The 11117-nt window shown below is 36.5% G+C and overlaps 1 protein-coding gene across 1 annotated transcript; it reads left to right on the top strand.

Annotated features, from left to right (window-relative positions):
• The first annotated feature begins 8684 nt into the window (after positions 1-8684).
• On the top strand, positions 8685-10759 carry LOC129309978 (psbP domain-containing protein 1, chloroplastic). The gene is made up of 3 exons (XM_054951783.1): positions 8685-9016; positions 9868-10308; positions 10426-10759. Exons 1-3 carry the CDS (start codon positions 8849-8851, stop codon positions 10645-10647), a joined length of 831 nt encoding a protein of 276 aa, XP_054807758.1. The 5' UTR covers positions 8685-8848; the 3' UTR covers positions 10648-10759.
• Positions 10760-11117: the final 358 nt, after the last annotated feature.

The raw sequence follows: 11117 nt of genomic DNA, 5'->3' as shown, positions 1-11117 counted from the left end.
AAAGCTTAAAATCACATCCTAAATATCCTATTAAAAACTCTTACCTTAAAAATTTAGATATTTCACACCGGCAACTCGCTTCTCTCCGCCTCAGCTCGCGCGCAGGAAAGGAATTGAAGAAATGAAAGGAAACGGGTGAGTTTTATAAAATTCAGTGGGTCCCACACATTTTTTTTATTATTTCTTCTCTCTCTCCCCCCTTTTTTTTATTATTATTTTATTATTTACTATTCATGCGGCGCGAAAGCAAATTCGTTTTTCTTCTTCTTCTTCTTTTTTTTTTAGCATACCTTTTCCCCTTTTTTATTATAATAATAATTTAATAATTTTTTTTAATTAATTTTTTTAATAAATTTATTATTTTTATATTTTTTTTAAATTTTTTTTAGAATTATATCGTAAATTAGATTTAATAATCATTTTCTACTAATTTTCTTACCTCTAAATATTATTTTTTTTTAAATTTCTATTAACCTAAATTAACTATTAAAATTTAAATTGGGATGTTACAATTCTCCCCTCCTTTTAAAAATTTTGTCCTCAAAATTTGAAGTTAATAACTATTAACTACTTACTTAATCAAAAAGACGAGGATAATCACGTCGCATACTGTCCTCGGTCTCCCACGTAGCATCACCTGGAGTCGTGCCCTTCCAAATTACTTTAACCAATCTAATGGTCTTGTTTCTTAATTGCTTGTCCTTGTAATCCACAATCCTTTCTGGTTCAGCTTTGAATGTCAAATTCTCCCTGAGTTCAATTTCCTCGGGTTCAATTATATGGGAAGGATCTGGTTGATACTTTTTCAGTTGTGACACATGGAATACGTTGTGTATTCCAGCAATTTGGGGTGGTAATGCTACTTGGTACGCTACTGGTCCAACTCGTTTTAAGATCTCAAAAGGCCCCATAAACCTTGGTGTCAATTTTTAGCCTTAATAGCTCTTCCAACACCAGTTACCGGAGAGATTTTCAAAAATACATGGTCACCTACTTCAAACTCAAGCGGTCTTCTCCTCTTATCCGCATAACTCTTTTGTCTACTTTGAGCTGTGAGTAATTTTTGCTTGATTAAAGCAATCTTTTGGGTAGTCTCATCAACAATGTCTGGCCCCAAAACAGTTCTCTCACTTAATTCTGTCCAACACAGTGGCGATCTACATTTTCTTCCATACAATGCCTCATAAGGTGCCATCTGAATGCTAGAATGAAAACTATTATTGTAGGCAAATTCAGCTAATGGCAAGTGACTATCCCAATTACCTCTAAGCTCAATGGCACAAGCTCTTAACATGTCTTCAAGAGTTTGTATGGTTCGTTCCGTTTGCCCATCGGTCTGGGGGTGGTAAGCGGTGCTAAAACTCAGACGAGTACCCATGGCTTCCTGTAATGACTTCCAAAAGTTTGATGTGAATCTCGGATCACGATCAGATACAATATTTGTCGGCACTCCATGCAATCTCACCACTTCTCTTATGTAGATTTCAGTTAATTTTTCAAGAGAATACTTGATATTAGTAGCAAGAAAATGAGCTGATTTGGTGAGTCGATCTACGATTACCCATATAGTGTCATGACCAGAAGATGTTCTAGGCAATCCTGTAATGAAGTCCATAGAAATGCTGTCCCATTTCCACTCTGGAATATCAAGAGACTGTAGCATCCCGGCTGGTTTCTGATGCTCAATTTTGACTTTCTGGCAAGTCAAACAACGAGTTACATGTTCAGTTACATCTCTCTTCATTCTTGGCCACCACCAACCACGTCTTAAGTCATGATACATCTTAGTTGCTCCTGGGTGAATGGTATATCTACTCTGATGAGCCTCCTCAAGTAAGATATTTTTCAATCGAGTATCATTAGGCACACACACTCTACCTTTATATCTTACGACATCATCATCGGTCACATCAAAATGTTCAGCCTTTCCAGCCCCAATCTCTACCCTAATCTTATTCAAATAATCATCCTTCTGTTGCGCAATTCTAATTTCTTCCCAAAAATTATTCTCAAATTCAGTAATGTGTAGAGCAGCCAAACGATTCTCGACTACTTCTACATTTACTGCATGGAAACTACTCCATAATTCATGTTCTCTGACCATCATGTGAGCAGTATGTACAAGCTTCCTGCTCAGAGCGTCGGCGACTACGTTAGCTTTCCCTGGATGATACTTCAACTCAAAGTCATAATCCTTCAAAAACTCAATCCATCTGCGCTGTCTCATGTTGAGCTCCTTTTGATCAAACAAATATTTTAAACTTTTATGATCACTGAAGACTTCAAAAGAAGAACCATAAAGATAGTGCCTCCAAATCTTCAAGGCAAATACCACAGCAGCAAGCTCCAAGTCATGAGTAGGGTAATTTTCCTCATGAGGTCTCAACTGTCGAGAGGCATAAGCCACTACTCGATCCTCCTGCATCAATACACAACCTAAACCTTTCTTAGAAGCATCAGTATACAAGGTATAAGGAGCAGTTGGAACAGGTAAGGTGAGCACCGGTGTGGTGGTCAACCTCTTTTTTAGCTCCTGGAAGGCAACTTCACACTCGTTCGTCCAAATAAATGGAGCATCTTTCCTGGTCAACTTAGTCAAGGGCATTGCAATTTGTGAAAAACCCTTAATGAAACGACGATAGTAGCCTGCAAGACCCAAGAAACTCCTAATCTCTGTCACACTTCGAGGTTGCTCCCATTTCATCACTGCATCTATCTTACTAGGGTCCACCGCTACCCCTTCTTCTGAAACAACATGGCCTAAGAATTTAACTTCTTTAAGCCAAAAATCACATTTGCTCAACTTGGCATAGAGCTTGTGCTCTCTTAATATCTCCAAAATAATTTTAAGATGTCTAGCATGGTCCACCTCATCTCGAGAATAAATAAGTATGTCATCAATAAAGACTACAACAAATTCATCGAGATAAGGCCTGAAGATTCGATTCATATAATCCATGAAGACAGCTGGGGCATTTGTTAACCCAAACGGCATCACTAGGAACTCATAGTGCCCATATCTAGTCCTAAAAGCAGTTTTAGGGATATCCTCTGCTCTAACCCTCAATTGATGATACCCTGATCTTAGATCAATCTTAGAAAACACTGCTGAATTGACTAATTGGTCTAACAAATCATCAATTCGAGGTAAGGGGTACTTGTTCTTGATGGTTACCTTATTCAATTGTCTATAATCAATACACAATCTAAGGCTTCCATCTTTCTTTTTCACAAACAGTACCGGTGACCCCCATGGTGATACACTCGGTCTGATAAACCCCTTCTCTAACAACTCTTCAATTTGTCTCTTCAACTCAGCTAACTCCGATGGAGACATCCTATAGGGTGCCTTAGAAATAGGCCCCGTACCAGGTACGAGCTCAATTGAGAACTCAACCTCTCGTTCTGGAGGCAAACCGATCACTTCAGTAGGAAAGACGTCAGGGAATTCTCTCACTACTGGAATCTGATCTACACCTTCTTCAATCTCTGCCTTGATTGAGAAGAAAATCATAAAAGCTTGACAGCCCTTTCTTATACACTGTTCTACTTGAGCTGCAGACAACAACATAGGACTTTGGGACTCTACAGGGGTTACAGTAAGAGCTGAGAGTGACACACTCTTTTTCTGACAATTAAGTACAGCTCCATTTGCAGACAACCAATCCATCCCCACAATAACATCAATCCCAGACAAAGACAAACAAATGAGGTCTATGGTGGTCTTTCGACCCTCATACTCAACCTCTACATTTAGACATGCCTTAGCAGTCCTTACAGTCAAACCAGCAGGAGTAGAAATCTTCACATCAAAAGGTAAGGTACACACAGGCAATTTACATCTTTTCATACATTCATCAGACACAAAAGAGTGTGTAGCACCCGAATCAAACAAAGCACAAACATCATTATCAAGGATTCGGATTATACCTCGGATAGCATTAGGGTTGTTAGCAGCCTCTGGCCCAGAGAGGGCATACACTCGTGCTGGTACTGTAGGTCTCTGATCATTACCCCTATTCTGATTTTGATAGCAGAATCGGGCAATATGACCAGGCTTCTGGCAGATGTAACAAACCCAACAATCACCAGAATGAAACTTCCCACACTTACTGCATGCTTGATTACTAGCAGCACTAGGAGTAGGATTAAAGGTAGCTGGGCTCCTATAGGACCCTTGACTTCCACTCTGATTCCCTCTGTAGCTCTGGCCCTTATGATAGTAGCCCTTCTTCTTCTGATTTCTAAAGCCTCCAAAGATTTGACTGCTCCTCTTCTCTACTCCACCAATGGGTCTGGTGTGGATAGGGGGCTTCCCATGAGGTTCTTTCCTCCTCTCTCTATCAGCTTCTAATCTAGCCTCTCTCTTCCTCCGAGAAACTATTCGAAGCTTATTGCACATCTCACTGAATGTCTTGATCTCAAAAGGGGCTAACTGTTCCCTTAGATCAGGCCTCGCCTTCTCTAGTAATCGTTCAGCCATCCACTCTGTATCTTCATGTTTCTGGAGGTAAGTAGAGTATTTAGATAATTCTGAGAATTGTTCAATAAATTCATCCTCATCTAGATCACCCTGACGAAATGCATGAAACTCAGCCTCCTTTTCTGCTCTCAGTGCAGTAGGAAAATAATTCTCGAACAATATGGCTTTAAAATCTTCCCAAGTAAGAGAGGAATCATCCTTCGGTCCTGATGTTTCCCACCATTTCTTAGCACTCTTCTGTAGTAGGAATATTGCCAGCTGCACCTTTTGATTAGAAGTGCACACAACCATACGAAAAATACTCTCCAATTGATCTATCCATTCTTCAACCACCGCTGGCTTAAGATTTCCATCGAAAGTAGGAGGATTAAACTTACGAAAAGTACTCCAATCTTTGTGATCGTGGATGTCTGTTGCTCAGAGTGGAGACTCACATTCTTCGGACTAGTCTCATGGTGAGAATAGGAAGGTGAGCCTTCATCAGCAGATTGGCTCGCATTAAATACCTTGGTATGGCTTCCTTCTTGTTGGCCATTTCCCTCTCGGTTGGAATTCTCCTTATATTGTCTTAAAGCGGCCAATCTTCTTCTTGTCTCTTCATGCGGTCACTAAGATTATATAGTAGATCCATCATTTGCCTCATGGTTGGCTCATCCTGCCTTAGTTGTGACTGTATGGGCTCGCCCTGCCCAATTTGTTGCTGTGTGGGCTCCGGTTGTGGCAGTGAAGGTATGTCATTTCCTATTGGCTCTATAGAATCACCGACAATTTCGCCACCTCTCCTAGTTTTGGACACCATCTCTCCCCTCCTAAAGGATGGAAGTCACATAATTAAATTAACACTAATCTCAAGACAAGAAAAATAATGGAGAAGTATTATGATTTACTAATGTATATTGCCAATAAACTAGGTTAATGTATAACAATTTCATAGTTTATAAGAATTTGAAACATGTAGCTCTGATACCAAAATTTGTAACACACCAAATTTTTTTTTTAAATAATTTAACTCAACCATAGTTGGGTTACAGCCACCCAACACATTTTTATATCAATAATTTCAATATAAAATATTTTATAATTAATATTTCAGATAAATTTTTACCTCCCACATGCCATTAGGCTAAATCACATTTGTCCATCCTTATACTCCCAACAAGTAAAATAAGCAATTTAATAAATTTTTAACACAAGCCAGTTATTTGGCCTTATAATCATGCCATTTTAACCAATCCAAAGTAAACCAAATATAAAAATTACAGTCATCCAAATTGTACTAAAAATAGAAATAGTTTGAAAGGCATGATTACATTTATATATTCATATAATTGACAATAAACAAAAAGCCCTAATATTGGCAATATAACACATTATAAATCATAAATTAAATACCCAAAAGAGACAGTGGATCTATACCACTAAGCCTCTGGGACTCCTCCACGTGTCACTCGTGGCTCTTCTCCTGAAAATTGTTAACCACATAATGAGACTCAAAAGTCCCAGTAACCAAAGCCAATTTATGATAGTGTATACAAACAGTTAAGTGTGTGTTTACTAAGTGAGAATTAAAAATAATATAATTCCAATAAATATAAGAAATAATACAATACACATAAACAACCATCCTTATATCCCTCCATTAACCTCGAGCCGTAGCCCTCACTCGGTGCTAAATTACCCGGCCAAAGGTAGATTAGCCCGAGCCCTTACAAACCACCTATTGAGCTCCAATAGGGGCGTACCACGTGGCACATAAATACAACAATAATAGCAAGTCTCCCAACACCTCCCACAATAATCAAACAAATTCATAATAATATTGCACAATTATACAATATTACAAAATTCATAATTTTCTCAATAATCACCCAATTAACATGAAGTAACACTAATCACAAATTAAAAGCGTGGTTACCTTGTGGCTTTTTCAATAAATTATTCCTTAAAATTTTCCTCTCACCACAATCTTCACCAGTAATACAATCTATAAATAACATATTATTTATAAATATTAGTTTCAATTTTTGAAACTAATAAAATAATTCTAATAATAGAATTAAAAATATAATATAATTCCTAATTTCAATCTTAATACAAATCTATAGTTAATACTATTAAGTAAAATTTTTAACTCCTCTTTTAATTATCAATAAACATTGATAATCTAAAAATCAAATTTTAAACTAATTTCTATTATCAAAATTTTCTTTTTATTTTATAAATTCGTACCTAAAATACCCAAAAATTAAAAATTAAGTCTCTAGCTTAGAATCATAATCCTATAACCATAATAATTCATTTCTCATCCCAAATAATCATCTAAACCTCAATAAATCAACATATATTTTCAGATCTAGTTTAGAATTTGATCCACAAGCCACAGATTCAAAGATCATCAATAAATTTATACTCTAGAACATTTATTATACTACTGACAACCTCAAAAATCATATTTATTCAACATAAATTCATCCCTCTTCCAGATCTTAAATTTTCTACCACTACAAACTCAGAAACCAAAGAAGAAGGATGATTAAGAAAAAATTTTAGAACACTTACTTAGTCTTAAAAAGCTTAAAATCACATCCTAAATATCCTATTAAAAACTCTTACCTTAAAAATTTAGATATTTCACACCGGCAACTCGCTTCTCTCCGCCTCAGCTCGCGCGCAGGAAAGGAATTGAAGAAATGAAAGGAAACGGGTGAGTTTTATAAAAATTCAGTGGGTCCCACACATTTTTTTATTATTTCTTCTTCTCTCTCCCCCCTTTTTTTTTATTATTATTTTATATTTACTATTCATGCGGCGCCGAAAGCAAATTCGTTTTCTTCTTCTTCCTCCTTTTTTTTTGGCATACCTTTTCCCCTTTTTTATTATAATAATAATTTAATAATTTTTTTAATTAATTTTTTTAATAAATTTATTATTTTATTATTTTTTTAAATTTTTTTTAGAATTATATCGTAAATTAGATTTAATAATCATTTTCTACTAATTTTCTTACCTCTAAATATTATTTTTTTTTAAATTTCTATTAACCTAAATTAACTATTAAAATTTAAATTGGGATGTTACACATGACATCTGTTTTTCCAAAGATTCCAGCAGTCAAAGCAAAACACTTTTCTCTAAGGCCATCTATTGAATTCACTCATTCTTATCTCTTGCTTCAAATTCTAACACAGCCATTCTTGTAAGGACAGAGAGAAAAATCTGGACAAAAACATCTAGTTAAGAAATTTGGACCACAATTCAGAAGTCACAACACAGTCTTTCAATATATGCAAAACAATTTTCTCCAAGCATACTCAAATGGACACAAAGCACAATCACCGATATTTTTATTAGCTTTTAGGAGATTTGTTGGAAGCTTTTTATGGTTAACTTGCCATAAGAACATTTTAATTTTTTCAGGGATTGGTAGTTTCTATATGGATCTTCATGTCATGCCTCTGTTTAGCTCCTAGCTATTACACAAGAAATTATAAATTGCCCTAACTGTGAAATTAACAGTAGGATCATTTTTTTAGCAAAAACTATCAATCCCTCCATTAGGAGGAGGCCAAATTTTAACAAGTCTATTCACCACCTCAAGTGAGAGGTCCCTTTTCCATACTTGTGGTCTATTTGGATTTCAGTTGGGTATAATAGATTATGAAAATAATTGATTAAGTGGTAGATTTTAATCATAATTGATTATGTTATAACGTAATCTGTTTGGATACTGTTTTTTTAAAATTGATTTTAACAGAATTGAAGATATTTGGATAATTTAATCAAAATTAATTTTTAACTATATAATTTAATTTTTAAATATCAAATATTAATTTTTTAAATATATAAACTTTAAATAAGGAAAAAAAAAGAAAAAGAAGAGAGTTTAATTTTATTTTTATTAAATTATGTGCTTTCTTTGTAATTTTTTCCTGGGTCTGTTTTTGTAATTTTCCACAACGTTTTTACAAACTTTTGGCAGCGAAGGGAGCTTCGGGAAAAACGCGCGTTTTGACCCAGAATCGATTTTTGATCATTTTTGACTGTTTAGATAGATTGACAGAAAAAATTAATTTTGAATCCAAAACGCGCGTTTTCTCCTTATCCAAACGGGCACTTGAACATTCAATGTACCATCCGGCATAAACTGCTAACTCGAGCTATGGGATTATAATTTTCATCCACCCTAGTAACCAACATAAAGGGACACCTCGTGCATCTGTAAAGAGGGAAACAGCGTCTGGCGCTATATTTGGTCGCACACGATCGTGGCCCTGTCTTTGCAACTTGCAAGCCCCCTTCCAGTCTCCAGTTGCTGTGCGTCCCAATCCATTTACTTTCCCTGTGTTCAGCCTCTCTTCTCGTACCATGGCTATAATCTCGAGTTTCCTGTCCCCGATAATCCTGCTACCCCCGCAACATGCGACGTCGTTCCGACTCCCCCTTTTCTCCTCCACCAGCTCCTGGGGTCTGCCTAATCACTCCCTCCGCTCCACTCGCTGCTGCAGCTGCTCCGCTTCTTCCGCATCCCAATCGGTAATCCTACCCAAAATTGCACTTTTAATGTTTATCTTCCATTAACATTTGTTAGGTTCCTCGGGTCTTCTCGTACTCAATGTACTGAATCTGAATATATCAGAAGACAAAGGCGGGGCATTAGGATGGTTTGTTCTTTATTTCTTGAGCAGTATCCGAATCAATTTGTGTTACTGACTTATTGGTTGAAGACCCTGAGACCATTTCTGTTGGTTTCACAAGAGAAATGAAAGAACTACTCAATTGGGTCTTTTTTTTTTTTTTTCAAAGCATTCTTCTATTAATTGTATTCGCTGTTTAATTTTTCCCTGCAACTGTGTTAGAGGCATGCACCGCATCTTTTGCTCGCAAAATGAATGCTTAAAGCTGATAGTTGGAAATAGATATGAAGAAGAAACCTTGAGGTCTTTTTATGGTTGCCCACCTTTTCTTCTGTATCGGTCCACGATATACATTTAACTAGCCAGTGGAGCATACGCGATGTTTATTGCCATTCTATCATTTTAAATCAGTACTTCTTATTCTTACAACAGAAAGAGAAGCAAAGGCTCTAAAGTCTGTGATCCTTCCTGCAAACATGATAAAGTAACAACAATGCAGAACACTGAATAATCTGTAATCGAGGGATTGAAAAGTAGACAGGGAAGCACATATTTAAGAGATTGGTACATATGGAAGGAGTGAAAACCCAGGAGAGGAACAATATAAGACCTTCCCTAAACATTTGTTCTTTATATTTGCACGTGTTCCTCAGAACATCCGTCTATTTTGTTGATATTGTCTTCTTTTTCCATCTTGGCACTGGGCCATCTGCTAATGGCCTTTGATTATCTCTGCTAATGTATAATCAGACCAAAGCTCTTGCAGTTCCAAGGAGGAAAGCAATGTTTTTGACCTTATCAAGTTATGTTATCTCAGAAGTTGCCTTGCATGGCGCTGCAGTGGCTCAAGCTCAGCAATCTGTTGTGTTCAGAGAATATGTAGACACATTTGATGGTTATTCATTCAAGTATCCCGGGAACTGGATCCAAGTCCGAGGTGCTGGGGCTGACATATTCTTCAGGGACCCTTATGTTCTGGATGAGAATATATCAGTTGAAGTGTCTTCGCCTTCATCTTCCAGATACAAGAGTGTTGAAGAATTGGGTCCTCCCGAGGAAGCAGGAAAGAGAGTACTCAAGCAGTATTTGACTGAGTTTATGTCTACAAGGCTTGGTGTAAGACGCGAATCAAATGTTCTCAGCACGTCTTCAAGAGTTGCTGATGATGGCAGGCTATACTATGAAGTCGAGGTTGGTCTTTTTACTGACAATATTAGCTGCACAATTACTTCTTATTCATCATGAGATTAGAGTAGAAATCTTATTACGTCCGTTGATTAGTTGATTAAATTGTTTTGTTGGTACTAGGTAAACATAAAGTCATACGCTAATAATAATGAACTGGCTGTGATGCCACAAGATCGAGTGGTACGTCTGGAATGGGACCGGAGGTACCTATCTGTCCTTGGAGTTGAAAACAACCAATTATACGAGTTGAGATTGCAGGCACCGGAAAATGTATTTTTAGAAGAGGAAAGTGATCTTCGTCGAGTAATGGAATCATTTCGGGTGAACAAGATAGCTGCTTAGATACTTTAAGATCTTCCACAATCTTGTTTCTTTATTCCTAGTTTGTTCTAATTATATTCTTCACCCACTTGTGCCCTTAATTCATCAATGGCTTCGAAGTCCTATACAACTACTTTAACCGTCTTCATTATTCTTTTTTTTTTTTTTTAGTAAACAAGTAAGCAACAACCCAAGTTTTTATGCAGGATGATATTTCATTTGGAGATAGAGTTATGTTATGCAGTTTACGAAATGGTTAGAGTGAGGACACCAACAACCTTTGATTGAGCAGAAATTACAAGGCAGATATAAATTAAACTTTGAACATAAATCTGAATTTCCTAAACGAAATGGTTAGTAAACAGACAAAGAGACCCAAAATCATTGGCGAGAGTTTCCTTTTGTGCATACACTGTTATTTGATTGTGCTCGTTGAAATCCATGTTTACGAACAAAATTTCATGCTGTCCGTATATCGATACTATATATGC

Source organism: Prosopis cineraria, unplaced genomic scaffold, assembly GCF_029017545.1.
Source record: "Prosopis cineraria cultivar Desert tree isolate PC_DT_omini unplaced genomic scaffold, ASM2901754v1 PC1, whole genome shotgun sequence".
NCBI lineage: Eukaryota > Viridiplantae > Streptophyta > Magnoliopsida > Fabales > Fabaceae > Prosopis > Prosopis cineraria.
Note: the sequence above shows the minus strand (reverse complement) of the source record. Positions and strands in the feature narration are given on the sequence as shown.

Excerpts from the sequence above, each read along its gene's own strand:
- LOC129309978 (XM_054951783.1), top strand. The coding sequence starts at position 8,849 with ATGGCTATAATCTCGAGTTTCCTGTCCCCGATAATCCTGCTACCCCCG. Across the intron at positions 9,017-9,867 it reads CTTCTTCCGCATCCCAATCG|ACCAAAGCTCTTGCAGTTCC; the intron begins GTAATCCTACCC and ends ATGTATAATCAG. Across the intron at positions 10,309-10,425 it reads GGCTATACTATGAAGTCGAG|GTAAACATAAAGTCATACGC; the intron begins GTTGGTCTTTTT and ends TGTTGGTACTAG.